Source organism: Dasypus novemcinctus, chromosome 10 (genome assembly GCF_030445035.2).
Source record: "Dasypus novemcinctus isolate mDasNov1 chromosome 10, mDasNov1.1.hap2, whole genome shotgun sequence".
Lineage (NCBI taxonomy): Eukaryota > Metazoa > Chordata > Mammalia > Cingulata > Dasypodidae > Dasypus > Dasypus novemcinctus.
This window is the reverse complement of record NC_080682.1, coordinates 271,595-289,267: the sequence shown is the minus strand read 5'-3', so window position 1 is coordinate 289,267 and position 17,673 is coordinate 271,595. Positions and strand designations below refer to the sequence as shown.

The 17,673-nt window shown below is 64.8% G+C and overlaps 2 protein-coding genes across 2 annotated transcripts; one reads left to right on the top strand and one right to left on the bottom strand.

The window, feature by feature from the left end:
• Window positions 1-66: 66 nt before the first annotated feature.
• PKP3 (plakophilin 3) lies at window positions 67-12,110 on the bottom strand. Its single transcript, XM_058304855.2, has 14 exons — window positions 12,016-12,110; window positions 10,630-10,813; window positions 8,660-8,739; window positions 7,918-8,543; window positions 7,718-7,841; window positions 7,005-7,209; window positions 6,564-6,738; window positions 5,033-5,150; window positions 4,794-4,964; window positions 4,528-4,713; window positions 1,962-2,115; window positions 762-954; window positions 522-609; window positions 67-396 (listed from the first exon to the last, which is right to left on the bottom strand). Exons 1-14 carry the CDS (start codon window positions 12,067-12,069, stop codon window positions 361-363), a joined length of 2,394 nt encoding a protein of 797 aa, XP_058160838.2. The 5' UTR covers window positions 12,070-12,110; the 3' UTR covers window positions 67-360.
• Window positions 12,111-13,119: 1,009 nt separating this feature from the next.
• On the top strand, window positions 13,120-16,225 carry LOC139439773 (uncharacterized). The gene is made up of 3 exons (XM_071217852.1): window positions 13,120-13,167; window positions 13,311-14,371; window positions 15,381-16,225. The coding sequence occupies exons 1-2, from the start codon at window positions 13,120-13,122 to the stop codon at window positions 14,259-14,261; spliced, it is 999 nt and encodes a 332-aa protein (XP_071073953.1). The 3' UTR covers window positions 14,262-14,371; window positions 15,381-16,225.
• The last annotated feature ends 1,448 nt before the right edge of the window (window positions 16,226-17,673 follow it).

The following is a 17,673-nucleotide window of genomic DNA, read 5'->3' as shown; positions in this document are numbered from 1 at the left end:
CTTGGGAGGCATATGTGTGCAGGGGTGTGTGTGGACACCGCGTCTCCGTCAAGGAAGCACGGGGGCTGCATGTCCACGGCAGCTTTATTGGCCCGTGCTGGCTGTCCCAGGTGCTGCCGGGCCATGGCCAGCCCCCCTTCGCCAAGTGTGACCAGGTCACCACCCGCAAGCCCCACAGCAGCCTGAGACCCCCACCCCCGCAGAAGCCAAGACGAAAATTCCCAGCCGCAAGCCCTGCCCCCGCCCTGGTGGCCCAGGCCCCTCGCAGGTTCGCGTGCGGGGCTCCCGTCCAGGCCAGCCGGCGGTCGGCGCGCTGAGTGTCCTCGGGGGCCGGGCGGCGCCTCTTCCAGCTGTGCCTCGCTACGGGCCTAGGAAGTCTTCCTTCCGGTAGCCCTTCTGCAGCCAACAGTGCCTCCGTGAGCTGCCTGCCCGCAGGCGCTGCCCTGGTCTCCCTCGGGGGCGCCCGGTGTCTGTGCCCCCCCCCCCACAGCCCACACCCGGGGCCCTGCCCACAAACGCACCGCCCGGAAGTCGCGGTGGAGCTTGCTGTACTGCCACAGGTTGGCCAGGAGGCTGGAGGCGGCCCGGGAAGACTTCTCGCTGTCGGGGCTGGCGTGGGGGTGGGGTCAGGGCGGGTGGGCCGCGTGAGCCCGGGCTTCCGGGGTGCTGGGGGGTGCGGGCTGCCGCGGGGGGGTCGGCCCTCAGGGGGGGGGTCGCCCTTGGGGTGGGGGTCCCACGGCGGGGTCAGGCCGGGCCCTCACCTGTCGCACTTCTTCTTGATGAAGATGAGCTTGCGGAGACCGTCGAAGTAGAGCAGGTCGCGGGCGGCGATGGGGCTGGCCACCACGAGGTTGTTGAGCACGGCCACGATGTTGACCAGCACGTCGGCCGGGGGGCACTTCTCCCCCACGCTGCCCGGGAGCTTCTCAATCAGGTGACTCACCACCTTGGTGGCTGCGGGAGGAGCGAGCAGGAGGCCAGCTGCGGCCCCTCCCTCGCAGCTCAGGACCTTTGTCCTGCCTTCTCCCCGTGCCAGAGCCAGCCCCAGGCGGGAGACCGTGAGGCCGGCAGACCGTGAGGCCGGCAGACCGTGGGCCTGGCGGGGCGAGGCGGGAACCCGGGGTGCGGGCCTGGCTGGGCAGAGGCTGGGAACCGGGGTGCAGGCTGGGCAGGGGCAGGAACCCGGGTGCAGGCCTGGCCGGGCAGAGGCTGGAAACCAGGGTGCAGGCTGGGCAGGGGCAGGAACCTGGATGCAGGCCTGGCGGGGCGGGGGGGAACCCGGGGTGCGGGCCTGGGGGGGCGGCGAACCCCGTGCAGGGTGGGAAGCGGGTGCGGGCCTGGCAGGGTGGGGGCAGGGGCGGGGAGCCCTGTGCAGGCGTGGCCCTGCGAGGCAGGGAACCGGGGTGCAGGCCTGGTGGGGCGGGGCGGGAAGCCGGGTGCAGGCCTGGCAGGGCGGGTGCTGGGGTGGGGAAGCGGGTGCGGGCCTGGCTGGGTGGGGCGGGAACCCGGGGTGCGGGCCTGGCTGGGCAGAGGCTGGGAACCGGGGTGCAGGCTGGGCAGGGGCAGGAACCCGGGTGCAGGCCTGGCGGGGCGGGGTGGGAACTGGGGTGCGGGCCTGGCCGGGCAGAGGCTGGAACCTGGTGTGGGCCTGGCATGGTGCTGTGGGGCAGGGAACCAGGGTGCGGGCCTGGGGGGGCGGGACGGGAACCCAGGGTGCAGGCCGGGTGGAGGCGGGGAACCCGGTGCAGGGCGGGAAGCGGGTGCGGGCCTGGCAGGGTGGGGGCAGGGGCGGGGAGCCCTGTGCGGGCGTGGCCCTGCGAGGCAGGGAACCAGGGTGCGGGCCTGGTGGGGCGGGGGCAGGAACCGGGGTGCAGGCCTGGCAGGGCGCGTGCAGGGGTGGGAAGCGGGTGCGGGCCTGGCGTGGCGGGGCGGGAAGCCGGGTGCCGGCCAGCCTGACTCACACATCTCGTCCTTGTTCCTGGCGTTGCGGGACAGGTTGCGGATGAGGCCGGTCAGCGAGCGCAGCTGGTGGTGGTCGGCGGTCCGCACGCGGTCCAGCAGCGGGTTGAGGATGCGCTCCTGCTCCAGGGCCAGGCGGCTCAGCACGCCGGCCCACTGCACGGGGAGGGGCTGGTTGAGGCTGCGGCTCTGCCCAGAAGCCCTGGGCCGCCCCCCGCCGGGTGGGCTCTGTGCACCTTGCCCCTCCAGCGGGGCCTCCCCAAGGGCGACTGGCATCACCTCCTTCAGGCCCAGCCTCCCCGTGCCCCACTTCAGCCCAGCCGCGCAGGGCCCAGCCCCACCTGAGACCCCAGACTTATCTCCTCGACCCCTTTTCTTTGGATTTCTTTGGCATGAATCGCTGCATACTGTCAAATTTCACACACTGGTTTAACAGTACAGTGTTTAGGATAAATTTAAGGATTTACCATTATCAGTACTTTTCAAAAAGCCATTCTTAACGCTACTGGAACTAGAACAACCAGTTCATGGATTACTGGTTCAAAGGAATTTCAGTTGCAAATTTAAAGTGCTCTTAAAAAATAAAAATCAAAAAGGACATGAAACTGAGTTCGTTCAACGCTTTGCAGCTGGAACACCCTCTCCTTGCAAACTTTAACGTGCAGTAGAAGATAAGCGCACGTTACCGTGTGGCTCCCTTCCTGCCCTGTGATGGGCCAGGCTTTCGGGGTTCAGATGGCCACGTGCTGCCCTCCTGGTCTTCAAGCAGCAAGCCCTCGGCCGCCTCCTGGAGCGGCTTCCGTCCCTCCACCCTCCATCTCTATGTCCTTCCACCCTCCACCCTCCATCTCTATGTCCTTCCACCCTCCACCCTCCACCCTCCACCCTCTCCATCCCTGTCCCTCCATCCTCCACCCTCCACCCCTTTGTCCCTTCATCCCTCCACCCTCCATCCTCCATCTTCCATTCTCTCCATCCCTGTCCCTCCATCCTCCACCCTCTGTCTGCCATCCTCCACTCTCTCCATCCCTCTGTTCCTCTGTCCCTCCATCTGTCTGTCTCACCATTTTCCATTCCTCCATCCTCCGTCCTTCATCCCTCCATTCCTCCCTCTGTCTCTCCATCTTCCATTCCTCTGTCCCTTCATTCCTCCACCCTCCATTCTCCACTCCACCCCTCTGTCCCTCCATCCATCTGTCCGTCCCTCCATTTTCCATTCCTCCATCCTCCATTCCTGTCTCTCCATCCCTCCATCTCTCTGTCCCTCCATCCATCCGTCTGTCCTTCCATTTTCCACTCCTCCATCCACTGTCCCTCCATTCTCTGTCCCTGTCTCTCCTTCTCTCTGTCTTCCATCCTCCATCTTCCATCCTCCACTCTCACCATCCCTCTGTCCTGTCCTTCTGTCCCTTCATCCCTCTGTCCTGTCCTTCTGTCCCTTCATCCCTCTGTCCTCCATCCTCCATCCTCCATCCTGTCCTCCATCCTCCACTCTCTCCATTCCTCTATTCTCCATCTTTTGTCCTCCATTCTCAACTCCTCTGTCCTTCTGTCCCTTCATCCCTCCGTCCTCCATCCCTCCATCCTCTGTCCACCATCCTCTACTCTCTCCATCCCTCTGTTCCTGTCTCTCCATCCATCTGTCTTGCCATTATCCATTCCTCCATCCTCCATCCTCCATCCCTCCATCCCTCCCTCCGGTCTCGCCATCCTCCATTCCTCTGTCCTTTCATTCCTCCACCCTCCATCCTCCACTCCATCCCTCTCTCCCTCTGTTCCTCCATCCATCTGTCCATCCCTCCATTTTCCATCCCTCCATTCTCCATTTCTCTGTCTCTTCATCCCTCTGTCCCTTTGTCCCTCTATTCCTCCATTCCTCTGTCCCTCTATCCATCTGTCTGTCCTTCCATTTTTCATTCTTCCATCCTCCATCTCTCCATTCTCTGTCCCTGTCCCTCCTTCCCTCTGTCCTCCATCCTCCACTCTCTCCATCCTTCTGTCCCTCCATCCCTTCATCCCTGTCCCTTCATTCCTCCAGCCTCCAGCCTCCAGCCTCCATCCTCCACTCTCTCCATCCCTCTGTCCTCCTGTCCTCCACCCCATCTCTCCATCCTCCACTCTCCATCCCTCTATTCCTTTTTCCTTCTGCCCCTTTATCCCTCCATCCTCCATCTCTCCATCCTCCACTCTCCATCCCTGTCCCTCTGTCCCTCCGTCCCTCCATCCTCCATCCTCTGTCGTCCGTTCTCCACTCTCTCCATCCCTGTTCCTCTGTCCCTCCATCTCACCATCCTCCATCCTGTCCTCCATCCTCCACTCTCTTCATCTCTCTATTCTCCATCTTCTGTCCTCCATCCTGTACTCCTCTGTCCTTCTGTCCCTTCATCCCTCTGTCCTCCATCCTCTGCTCTCCATCACTGTCCCTCCATCCCTCCAGCCGCTTTGTGTCACTGACACTTCTGCTCCTGCTCTCTCCTCTCCCCCAGCAGACCCTGGGCTCCCAAGAGCAGCCCCCCCGCCGCATCCCAGCCCCCTGCCCAAGGCGCAGGAGCCCCAGCCGCTGCGCACCCTGCGGTCGCCCGCGGTGATGTTCTGCAGGGCCCCGGCCGCGGCTTCGGTGGTGTGCCTGTTGAGCTCGCAGCGCTGCAGCAGCCGGTTGTACAGCCCCACGATCTGGGGGCTCCACAGCCACTCGAGGCCCTTGGGGTCCTTGGAAACCTCCGCAAAGGTGAGCGCGTCGGCCGTGAGGGGCAGCTGGGCGGGAGGGCGGAGGGTCAGCGGGTCAGGCCAGGCTGGGCTCGGCCGCCCCCGCGCCCCCGCCGGCCCGTGCCCACCTCGCGCAGCCGCCGGCTCTGTGGCGTGAAGCAGCCCACCACCTCGCCGGGCGGTGCGGCCGCCAGGTCCCTGCGGCCCCGGCCCTCGAGCCGCTGCAGGGCGGATGGGGGCATCTCGTCGTAGAGGCGGTAGGACAGGTTCCTCAGCACGCATGCGGCGTTCTCCACGCTCTGCAGGGGCAGGGGCCGTCAGGGCAGGCCAGGCCCCCCGGGCTCCCGCAGCACCAGCCAGCCCTCACCTTGTCCTCGCACTTGCCCACGTCCAGGGCGTGGTTGATGTAGGTGACCAGGGCGTCCACCAGCCCGTGGCATTCCCGCATCTTCTGGCGGGTGACCTGGGAGGCTGAGCTGAGGTTCCTGTGGACAGAGGCTAGTCAGAGACCCCAGGGGCCCAGGCCCACCCCTCACAGGCAGGCCCCCCCCAGGGACCCAGGCCCAGCCCCCTCTCCAGGGACCCAGGCCCACCCCTCAAGGGACACAGGCCCACCCCTCAAGGGACACAGGCAGGCCCTCCCCCAGGGACCCAGGCCCAGCCCCCTCCCCAGGGACCCTGGCCCACCCCTCAAGGGACACAGGCAGGCCCTCCCCCCAGGGACCCAGGCCCAGCCCCCTCCCCAGGGACCCAGGCCCACCCCCCAGGGACCCAGGAAGGCCCCCCTAGGAACCCAGGCCCACCCCTCAAGGGACACAGGCAGGCCCTCCCCCCAGGGACCCAGGCCCAGCCCCCTCCCCAGGGACCCAGGCCCACCCCCCAGGGACCCAGGAAGGCCCCCCTAGGAACCCAGGCCCACCCCTCAAGGGACACAGGCAGGCCCTCCCCCCAGGGACCCAGGCCCACCCCTCAAGGGACACAGGCAGGCCCTCCCCACAGGGACCCAGGCCCAGCTCCCTCCCCAGGGACCCAGGCCCACCCCTCAAGGGACACAGGCAGGCCCTTCCCCCAGGGACCCAGGCCCACCCCTCAAGGGACACAGGCAGGCCCTCCCCCCAGGGACCCAGGCCCAGCCCTCCCCCCAGGGACCCAGGCCCAGCCCCCTCCCCAGGGACCCAGGCCCACCCCCCAGGGGCCCAGGCAGGCCCCCCAGGGACCCAAGTCCACCCCTCACGGGACCCAGGCTCACCCCCCAGGGACCCAGGAAGGCCCCCCTAGGAACCCAGGCCTACCCCTCAAGGGACACAGGCAGGCCCCCCCCAGGGACCCAGGCCCAGCCCCCTCTCCAGGGACCCAGGCCCACCCCTCAAGGGACCCAGGCCCACCCCTCAAGGGACACAGGCAGGCCCTCCCCCCAGGGACCCAGGCCCACCCCTCAAGGGACACAGGCAGGCCCTCCCCCCAGGGACCCAGGTCCAGCCCCCTCCCCAGGGACCCAGGCCCACCCCCCAGGGGCCCAGGCAGGCCCCCCAGGGACCCAAGTCCACCCCTCACGGGACCCAGGCTCACCCCCCAGGGACCCAGGAAGGCCCCCCTAGGAACCCAGGCCCACTCCTCAAGGGACACAGGCAGGCCCTCCCCCCGGGGACCCAGACCCAGCCCCCTCTCCAGGGACCCAGGCCCAGCCCCCAGGGACCCAGGCAGGCTCCTTGCCCGTCCCCACCTCAGCCCCCCTGCCTGCGGGGCGCCCACGTTTCTCTGCTCCCTCCAATGCTCCTCCACCCTCGGAGTGAGCACCCCTCCCTCCTGGGGCCTCCCCGGTAGCAGAGCCTGTGGCTCTCCAGGCCGGCCGCAGGCCCCCACCCCGCCCGGCTGGCTCCCCGCCGTGCGGCACACACCTAAGGAAGCCCGTGGCGTTGTAGAAGATCTCGGCCTCCGAGGCGTTCTGCTGGATGAGGGGCGGCCCCCCGGCCCCCGAGAGGGGGCTCAGCACCAGGTCTGTGAGCTGCTCCAGGGTGTCCCGGGCCAGGCGGTCCTTCAGGTGGTCGCTGGACGACAGGTTCCACAGGATCCCTGGGGCAGGGGCCTGGGGTCAGGGGCAGCCCCCCAGGGGCCCCCCTGGCCTTTCCAGGAATGGGGGGAGCCCCCCAATGTCTGGCTCTTTACTCCCCAGGGCTGGGATTGGCTTTTTGCGCCTCAGCCAAAGGATGTGGTCAAGGCTCGGGGGCCTGGGGGCTGGGTGCTGGCCCAGCAAGACACGGCACAGGGACAGAGCTGGCAGGAGGCAAGAGGCGGGCACGGCCGGGAGGGCTGAGGGGGCGAGGGCGGGCAGGGCCCACCTGTGACGTTCTTGCGCAGCTCGTCGTCCTGCTCGCGCAGAGTCCGCAGCAGCTCGAAGATGCCGTTCTCCTCCACCAGCGCCAGCTTATTGTCTGCGTTGTCGTAGATGAGGTTGCGCATGGCGCCCGTGGCGTGGCGCTGCACCTCCTGGTTGGCGTGGTTGAAGAGCTTCACCAGCCTAGGCACCGCCTGAAGGCTGCGGGCCTGCCGGGCACGGTACGCAGACAGTGAGGGCGCGTGCAGATGGAGGCACTCGTGCACAGGTGAGCACAGGTGTGTGCGATGTGCACACGGGCAGGTGTACACAGGTGGATGCACAAATGTGCAGGTGTACACAGGTGCATGTTTGCACAAATACACAGGTATACACAGGTACGTGTGTGCAGGTGTACACAGGTGGGTGCACAAATGTGCAAGTGTATGCAAGTGGATATCCACATGTGCAGATGTGTGCAGGTATACACAGGTAGATGCACAAACGTGCAGGTGTACACAGGTGTACGTGTACACGTGCAGGTGTATGCAGGTGTGTACAAATTGCCCACTCCCATCCTCCTCCACTGAGGAGGCTCTTTCCAGGATAGGGTCTCCCCAATCAGTTTGGGGATCAGCTAGGTATGGTCGGGTCAGTGGTCAGCAAAGGGGGGAGTCAGGGAGGGTGGCGGGCAGGGAGGGTGGTCGGGGAGGGGTCAGTGCTGTCAGGGGCGGCCACCTGCTTCTTGGCCACGGCGTCGCTGTAGCACTTGTGCTGGATGTAGGCTGCGCCCAGCACCTGCAGGTTGGGGTCCGAGGCCATGAGGTACTTGACTGCTGAGGGCAAGTCGATGTCGTCGAAGCTGTAGGGCCAGGGGTCGGGGTCAGGCCGGGCCGGGCAGGGCCGAGGCAGAAACCCTCCCCATGCTGCAGGCTCACCCGCTGCTCAGCCTCTGCAGGGCGTGGTGGCCACTGTAGCTGTCCAGCCCCCGCACGTCCGGCAGGTGGCCCGGGTCGGCCAGGCTGAGGCTGAGGCTGCGCACAGAGGGGGCTCGGGCCATGGGCTCCAGGACCACCCCCGGCGCGGCCCCCAGGGCGCCCCGGCTGCGGTGGCTGCTCTGGAACCGCTGCAGCGTCCGCATGGCAGGGGCGCGGATGGTCCGGCTGGGGGGGCCCTCGGCGGGCTCCAGCCAGTCCATCCCCCCTGCCTGGCCCGACCCGGAGCTGGCCTGGCGCTCGTAGGCGAAGGCCCTGTAGGCAGTGCCGGCTGCGGGCTCCAGCTGCTCAGATGCCACGCTGTAGCGGTCATCCAGGCCCCCGCCCCCCAGCCTCAGGGAGCGCAGGGACAGAGAGTCGTAGTCTGCCCGGCTGCCCACTCTGCTGCGCTCGTGGAAGGAGACCGGCCGGTGGGGTGCGGGCGTGGCGGCCGCGGCGCCCCCGTACCCTCCGAAGGCCCCGCCCCCATTGTGGGCAGTGCTTAGCCTCCGAGTGGCGCTCAGGTCCACTGCCGAGCGCGAGGACCAGGAGGCCGGGCTGAAGGTGGGCTTGGCGATCGGCCGGAAGGTCTGGGCGGGGGGAGAGGGCGGTGAGGGAGGGTCCCAGGGCTCTCCCAGCACCCCCAGCCCCACCCAGGAACCCCCCAGATGATAGCGGAGCCCAGGGCTGGCCCCGCGTCACTCACCGAGGCCACGTCCGCACTCAGGCCCTGGGAGCGTGAGCTGAAGCCGCCCTGCAGGGTGTGGTACTGGGCCCGCGGCGCACCTGGGGGACGTGGTAGCCCAGTCCAACCCGACGGCACAGCACGCGCTGCCCCCAGCCCCCGGCCCCTCTCGGCCTCCGGACCAGCCTCTGGCCATGGACGCGCAGGTCAGGCCCCGTGGACGCCAGCCCCGGGGATTGTCAGGGGCCTCCCGTCAGCTCTCCGGTCCCTGCTGGCGCCTGGGTGCACCGCCTGCCCCCACCCTGACCCAGCCCTGCCGGCCCCAGCCCACCGGCCTGCCCCCACGCCCAGACCCCCCTGCGCCACGGCTGGATTGAGAACACAGGGAGCGGCTGCGCCCACCGAGGCACAGGCCTCCCTGCCCGATCTGCGTGACGGTTGGTCCCTTCTCCCACCCGGTAGGGCCCAAGGCAGGGAGCACACTGTCCCCAAGAGGACAGACTCCAGCTCGGGGACGAGTGGGCAGGGGGGTGGAAGGAGGTGGATGGAGGCACGGCGGGCAGGACAGGCAGGTGGAGAGACAGACGGATGGATGGAGGGGTAAGGAGGGAGAGCCAGGAGGATGGCGAGGGGAGGCCTGGCGGACGGCCAGCAGACAGGAGAGTGCGCAGGCTGACAGGTAGGCAGACAGGTGCGTGGACTGGCGAATGGACAGTGGGGGATGGCAGAATGGACAGACGGACGGGTGGGCTTGTGCTTGCTTGGATGGATAGGTAGGTGGATGGACGGTGGTCTGAGAAGCAGTCGGGTAAGAGCCAAACAAAGGACCAGCGCAGGGGGAAGGCTGGGGCGGGAGTGGGGGGTGCCGGGGTCTGTGAATGAGCTGGGGCACGGAGCCTTGGACTTAGGGGCTCAGGGTGAGGGGCACAAGGAAGTGGGGGCCCTGCTGGAGCCAGGTGATCTGAGGGAGCACCCCCACACCTGGGAGGCTGCCCAGACCCGCCTTGGTTGAGGGGCTGTTAACCCCTTGACACCAGTGAGGCTGGGCCTGGGGGCACGTCCCCAACCTCGGGAGCCTTGACCCCCCCCTCCGCCAGCGATACTCCTCCTCCCCTAATTGGCAGGGTGGCCAGGGTGGTAATTAACCCCTCCCTGCGTCCCCTCCACCCCCGTGCCCTGGGCACCGGGCTTGGCCACCAGCAAGGCTGAGGCCACGCGGGGAGAACCCAGCAGCGCAGCCGCAGAAGGGGCCCCCACACTTCCCGTGGACCACTGTGAGCCGGCCTCTCCGCTCTGACACCCTGGGAGGTTCCTCACTGTCTAACTTCAATCCCTACAGCTATACGCTGGCAAGGGAGGAAAATGGCATTTCTAGACAGACGCCTCGAACTTGCGGCCACAGCGGTTCCTTTTGTCCTCTCGCCCCTACCTGTGGGGCCGGGACTCCTGCCCAGGGGGGCCTGGCTGGCACTGAGCCCTGCCCCCCACTGTTCCCACAGAAGATCTGGGTCACCGCTGCTGGCCCTCCCCCTGCAACCCCCCGGGGAGCCCCTGGTTCAGGCGGGAGGTGGCCGTCAGCCAGGGCTTCCCAGACCCCCCCCCCCCGTCCTACTCATGCCAGGGCACAGGGGCAGCGTGGGGGCGGCTGGAGCCTGGGCACCCGTGTCGGCGTCTGAGGCCAAGCCGCCTGCCGTGGGCCTGGGCGCGTGCGTGCGCGGGTCGCGGAGAGCTACGGCGTGGGGCGGCGTGGGGCGGGTAAGGCCCAGCCAGGCTCTGCCTGGAAGTCCAGGGGTCCACGTAGGGGCGGGGGCACGGCCCCACCTGTGACTCCTTCCCACGCCTCGGCAGGGCGGGGCGGCGGTGACTCAGAGAGTCGGGGAGCCAAGCGCAGTGCTGGGCCCTGCGCGGCCCCAGGCCAGACAGCGCGGCCCAGCCCACCCTCCATCACGGCCCACCGTCCACCACGGCCCACCCTGCCCGGCCGGGCCTACCTCTGGCGGCCTCAGCCTCGGCCGCCCCGTTGAGCCGCGGCTGCTGGCTCAGCTGCAGGAGGCGGGCGCGGACCTGCTCCTGGACGCGAGCCGCCCGCAGCCGCTCGGCCTCGGGCCCCTCGGTGCCCCGGCGGTCCAGCTGCAGGTCCGACGGCAGCGCCAGGGAGCACACGCCGGCCTCGGGCTGCAGGGCGGAGAGCAGGAAGTGGCCGTCCTGCATGGCGGCGCAGGATTCGCAGGGCTGGGTCCGCCCGGCCTGGCCACCTCCGGCCTGAGGTGCGCCTGCTGCCGCGTCCTGCGCGCCCTGTCCCCGAGCCCCCTCCCTGAGGGCCACGCCCAGAGCCGCCCTGAAGCCAGACGCCCGCCCTGCTCGGCTGGGGGCGGGGACACCTGGGCCAGGTGGGAGGGCGGGGCCGCTTGCCTGCTTAAGGTGGAAATCGGGCGGAAGGACGGGCCCTGCATCGCCCCGGGCCCCCTGGCTGCCAGCCCTCCTTTCAGCCCCGCCCAGGATGGGTGACGTGGTCTGGGCCTTCTCCTCCCAAGCCCGAAACAGCCAGGTAGGCCCTTTGGGCCAGGCTGGACAGCTGGACCCGGTGTGTCGCGGGGGTGGGGGGGCCCCTGCGCTCTGAAGGGTGGGGGGAGGTCACTGCAGAGTTGGGCCAGGTGGGGTGTGGGGCAGCAGAGAGCACCGCCTCCCCGAGCCCCATGTGGCAGGGGTCGGCTCAGGGGTCGGCTCAGAGGTGGGCTTGGGTCTGGCTCGGCTGGAGGGCGAGCTTTAGGGCTGAACCAGGCCGTAGCGCCGTGGCCCTGCTCCTTGGTGCCCAGCGAGGACCCCCTGGTCGTGCCTCCCTCCCCACACTCTGCAGAGGCCTCGCGTCAGGGTACCCAGGGGGCTGGTGGGGGAGGGCCCTGTGCTCGGGCAGGGGCGGCCCAGGCCAAGTGGGCCTTGCCCTCCCGGTCTCCCCCAGGTGCTCCTGGCCAGTCAGACCCGGCTCGAGGCCCCTGAGTTGGGCAGGAAGGGGGCAGGGGGCTGGCCCCAGCAGCGCAGGCCTGGGCTCCCCCCCACCCCCAGCAGCCCTCATCTCTGCAGTGTTCTTCCATCTGGGACCCCTGGCCCCCTGCCCCTGGGGAGTTTGCCTCCTTCTCCTTCTGTGGTCAGTCCCGGGAGGACCCGTGCTGGGACAGAAGATTGGGTGAGGCAGGAGTGAGGAGGGGGTGAGGCGGGAGCGAGGAGGGGGTGAGGAGGGGGTGAGGAGGGGGCGAGGAGGAGGCAAGGAGGGGGTGAGGCGGGAGGGGGTGAGGAGGGCCCTGGCCGGCTGGGTGAGGAGGGGTGAGAAGGGGGCGAGGAAGGGCCCGGCCGGGCGGGCGAGTTGGTGGGAGACCTACCCTGCTGCTGGTCCCGGGGGCCGCCCCCGCCGGCCGAGGCGTCCTGGGCTCCATCCCTGCGGTGTGTCTGTCAGTGCAGGCGGCTCGGGGCGGTGCTGCAGATGGAGACTGGGCGGTGGGGTGGGAACGCCCAGCTCACCCGACAGGTCGCTTCCCTCTGAAATGTGTTTCGTGTGGAAAAACCCTGGGAGACAAGTTTGTGCAGCGCTGGATGCGCCTGGGGGAGCAAGAGGGGCAGGGCTGGGCCTGCCCTCAACTCGGGGTCCACTCGGGGACCCCTGAGGCCCCTGCAGAGGCCGTGCCAGTGGCGTGACAGGTGGGGAGGCTTGAAGGTACCGGGTGGAGGTTTTGGGGGTAGCAGGGGGGGTGAGGGCACCCAGCAGGGGGTGATTGGAGGTACCAGCAGGAGGGGTGGGGGTACCAGCAGGAGGGGTGGGGGTACCGGCAGGAGGGGTGGGGGTACCGGCAGGGGGTGGTGGGGGTACCGGCAGGGGTGCTGAGGGTGGGGGCACCCGCAGGGGCTGGGGGATAACCCTGAGGCTGGGTCCCCAGTAGCCTGCAGCCCCCAGGGTTCTGTCGAGTCTCTCTCCTGCCAATGGCCTGGGGTATGGGGAGCTGCGGATGTCCCAAAACTGGGACTTGGCCCCTGAACAACCTGCTCTGCTGCATTCCCAGCCGGGACTCCACCTCTGTGAGCCCTGGGAGAGCCTGGAATGGGAAGCCCCGGCCCACAGGATGGAGATGTGCCCGTGGACTTGTCCTCACTGCTCTCAGCCCAGGCTTGGAGCCAGGTGACGTCCACTGCACCCAGCCCCTGCTCGATCCCAGCCAGAGGCAGCAGCTCCCAGACCCCTTCCCCTGGAGCCAGCGTGCTGCCCAGGCTTGACGATTGGCAGAGGGTTGAGGGCTCAGCCGGGGACGGTAGAAAACAAAGAAAAGGCAGTTCCCAGCCTCAGCCAAGGCCGGGAGGTCCAGGTGCTCGGGCGGGGCCTGTGCAGGTGGCTTCGCAGCAAGACCCGGTTTGAGCTCTGAATCCCAAGGGCCAAGAGGTATAAAAGAAAGTGGCCCCCATGGGGAGGTGGGCGGCCCGGGCATTGGGGTGCCATGGGGTGCAGCTTGGACTCTGTTCTGGAGCCTGGAAGGAAGGGCTTGGTAGGGGAGGGCCCAGGTTAGCGTTTACACCCCTCCTTGGGCGTTGGGGGCCCTCCTGGGGGGGCTTACAGGCAGATATCATGAAGTCTCCTTGAGAGAAGTCAGAGATAAAATGCAGGCTTTGGGGGGCTGGAGGGCCTCAGGAGGCTGGGTGGACTCAGGTGGGAGGGGCAGAACGGGGATGGAAGGAGAGTGCCCTGGGCTGGGGGAGAGGCACCCACTGTGAGGGGGCAGGGTGCCTGGTACTTGGTGGAGGAGCTGGGGGGAAGGTGTCACAGGACAAACCCCCCAGAGTGCATGGGCCTTCAGGGGTGGGCGCTGAGGGGCAGAGGGTGGGGATCCAGGGAGGAAGGTGCCAAGAGCCCAGCCCAGCTGTGACCTGTCATCATAAAATAAAAAGTGATATTCAGGCGTGCTGGGGCACCAGAAATTCAGTAGGTGTGGCTGCTCAGCCTGCAGAAGATGAGGGGGATGGTAACCATGCAGCAGATGCCACCCACCCACCCTTCCCTCCATCCCTCCATCCCTCCATCCATCCAACCTATTCAACCAGCCACCCACCCTTCCCTCCATCCATCTATCCATCCCTCCATCCATCCACCCACCCATCCATCCATCCAACCTCCCCAACCTATTCAACCAGCCACCCACCCACACATCCACCCATCTCTATCTGCCCACCTACCCATGGAATCATCCATCTGTCTTCACTTACCCATCCATCCACCCATCCACTTCCCCACCCACCCAGTCTCCCTTCCTTCCCTTCCCTTCCCTTCCCTTCCCTTCCCTTCCCTTCCCTTCCCTCTATCTCCATCCAACCTCCCCATTCATCCACCCATTCATCCACCCAGCCACCCATCCGTTCATCCATCTCCACTCACCCATACATCTGCCCACCACTTACCCAACCTTCCAACCAACCATCCACCCACGCATCTACCCAATCTCCCATCCATCCATTCACTAACCACCCCCCGCAATCCATCTCCATCTACCCATCCATTCCCCTATTACTCATCCAGCCATCATTTGTTGACTCATCAAATGTGTCTTACACGCCAGGCACCGGTCTGGGGAAGGTGTGTGTATGACTCAGAGAGTCCCTGGCCTTGCTGGAATTCAGCTCTACTGGTGGGGTCTAGGGCACAGACAATGAACAAGCCCACCAGCCCACAACCAGTGAAGGCCATCAGGATGGTGGGTGAGTCTGGGAAGCCTCTGGGTGGTGGAGATACTTTAGCTCATCTACAGATAGAAGAAAGAGCCTCTCAGAGGCCCCCAAAGGAGCCAGCTTTACACCGGAGGTCCCCGAAGGGAGCAATGTGGCCACAGCCCATACAGCAGTGGGACGGCAGGAGAGGAAGGGAAAGTAGGCAGCAAGGCAATGGGAATCCTTTGGGCATTTCCAGTAGCAAAGTGACATCATCAGATTTGTGTTTCAAAAGGATGTCAGTGCCTCTAAGGAGAATGAATTAAAGGGTCAAGGGTGGAAGCAGGACACTGGTGTGGAGCCTGTGCTTTGCCCTCAGATGGCCTGGTCAAGGGGGTAGTGGGGAGGGGAGGGAGCAATGCCACTGCCCCCACATCCTTGCAGCGCGCGCCCCATCGCTGGAGGAGTGCAAGCCGACGCTCCCCCAGTGGCTCCTCACGGGCGCCATTTCCTGGGGACTCACCGCGGGCTTGTGTGAGGCCACGCCGTCCTCCCAGCTCTGTCACTACCTCCATTTTACAGATGGGGAATGAGGGGCTCTGCCAGGCTCAAGAAGCTCCCGGAAGTTGTATCGAGAATGCTCTTACCCTGAGCAACGGCAGGCAGGGGTGGCGCTGGTGGGGCGGGGTCTTGGTAGAGCCCCCTGCGGTCCCCTGTCTGGACCTGGGCCGTGTCCTCCATGCTGAGGGGGGAGTTTGATGCTCGTCGTCTCCCGTTGCTCAGCTTTAGTCTTGTTTAAAAATGGGTTCCCTGGTTCCTGCAAGGCCTTCCTAATCATCCTGCTCCACTGGAGCCCTTTTATTTTAGAAAAGTGGTGCATTACAAGACAATCATGCCTAAAATAGTGGATTCCCATGCTGGAGGCTTTTGTTTTTGTCCTCCTTTTGGTTAGATCCTAGACGCTAGAGGATTTGAGTTCTTGAGAATGTAAATTGCCTCGAACAAATATCATGACTGGGTATATATAAATTTGAACCCAAACATTCTTGCTTTCTCTCAGGGTTTGACCGCCAGTGTTTTGCTGAGTCCACACCTGGGAGGAATGAGAGCCGAATCCCTGTGTAGGACAACTTACCCATTCTGCTTGACGCCTCACAGGGCTTTACCTCTGAAGTCCAGTGGCTTCATTGGCATTTGGGCCATTTTTTGGTATCAATTCCTCAAACTCTAGATTCTGGTCTGTATTTGTTTCAGAAAAGTTTTTTTTTGCTATATCCCTTCCATGCTTTTTTTTTCTCTTTCACATCTTCTCTACTTCGGTCTGTGCTCTGCTATCATGCTTTTGTGAACCACTTTTGTCTCTTCATTCTTTGCCATTTCATTCTGTGCTTTCCTCACATCTGTTTTCTGTGTTCCCAACTGGGTTTTCAACAACAGCTCTTATTTTTTGAAATTGCTAAAGTGGCTTTTATTTTTGTAAAAGTTTTAATTTTCTCTTGCATTTCTTTCCCAAGTGTTGCCAGATCATTTTAATTTCACTGCTGATTTTTAAAATGTCCTCCAGTGCCGTCTTTGACCTCCCCTCCTCCTCCAGTCCATGCTCTTGCTAGCCCTCGCGTGCTGTCAGGTTCTCACCCTAACATCACCTTTTTCAGATTTGCTTTTCCTGATCCCTGTTTTCAACCGCACCCTAATTTTAACTTGCTGGATTCTGCACTGCCCTATTTTCCTTTACAGCACTTATCACCAGCTGATTTACTAGACATTCTGTGTCCACTGTGCCTTCTCAGCCCTCCCCACTAGAATGTAAGTCCTATGAGGGCAGGAGTTCGTGAGTGTTGTTCGTTGATCCTCGGAAAGTGCCTGGAACACAGTGGGTGCGCAATAAATATTTGCTAAAATGGATGCTAAATTATGGTGTGTGTAGTCCATGTAATGTGGAATTTTGTTTGACATTTTCTTCTGTTTCCTGAGGTTCTTCTTTTTTCTGATGTGTATGTATCATCTGACTGTTGCTTATATATTTTTTCTTTTCTCCTGTCAGTTTTTTTTTTTTGGTGGTGTATTTTTAAGCCCAGTGCTAGTTCTTTTATTGCTGCAATACGTGTGAGTAGGGACAATTCTGTCTGAACTAGATACTTAGGGAGGAATAGACAGTGTGAGCTGGACATAAGGACCCTTCCATGTGCCCCGTGGAGCCAGCGGGACCCATGTGGGCTGGTGGAGCTCACACGCCAGGTGACTGGTTATGGACATCTGCTGGCCCTGGTCAGCAGCCACGGTGCTGAATGCCCCTTCCATCCTCCAGGACCATCTCTAAAACCTTCTCAGGGCCCGGCCAGGTGTCCATCTGGGTCCTCTTTCCGCTCCCACTTCCCTGCTTCCCCATGTTCTAAGTCCAGTTTGGATAAATCTCGGGAGGCTGGTTTGGATGGCTGGGAAGTGCCTCTTCCGACTGCACGTGCCCGGGAAGTGGACGGGATGATGACGTGTCCACAGCCTCGCCCTGGAACCTGTGGAGAGGCTCCCTCGGGCTTTGTAGGGGTGGCTGAGGGTCTCCACACGGAGTCGCTCCCGCACCACCTGGTGGCGCGGTGTAATCACACAGGCCTTGGAGGAGGGGTCAGAGAGGTGGTGAGGGGTCGTTGCCACGCCGCTGGCTTTGAAAATGGGAAGGGCCATGAGCAGAGGGCCAGGTGGAAGAGGTAGTCTCCCGCGAGCCTCCACAGCCCTGCCGACACTCGGGCTTTGAGCTGAACTCCAGAACTGGGAGGGTAAACGTGGGTTGTTTTGAGCCGCTAAGCGTGTGGAGATTTGCTGTACGAGGCCTCAGAGCACCCAGCACCAGGCAGAGCGCTGCTGTCCCCACGGCCAGTCCCCGCCCAAGCCCGGAGCTGGGACCCCTGAAGACAGGCAAGCAGGTGTCAGCCCGAGCTTCCATATATGTGCAAAAAAGCAAAACAAGTGCACCCCGTGACAGCTTAAACCAGCGGGAGCTGGGCTGCTCCTGGCAGCCCTTGGTGCGAACTGACGCCCCTTCCCATCTGGGGACAGCCTCCAGGCCCCTTCACCCTGGAGGAAGATGGACAAGATCCAGGGGTCTGTGCGGACACGGCCTGCTCCTGCTCGCTGCGTGTTATTAGTGGCCACATGAGCTCCAGGGTCAGGGGTGGCCCCTCCCACTCCAGGGTGCCATGCAGGGGCCAGGAGCTGAGGGTGGGCACCGTCCTGGGGGTGGCGGAGGAGAATCACCGTGAGCAGGGGTCCAGCAGGCGGCCGGGTGTCAGGATGGGGCCTGAGGAGGAGGTGGTCAGCCCCTGGACTGCCCACAGCCCCGGCCCTCTGGCCATCGC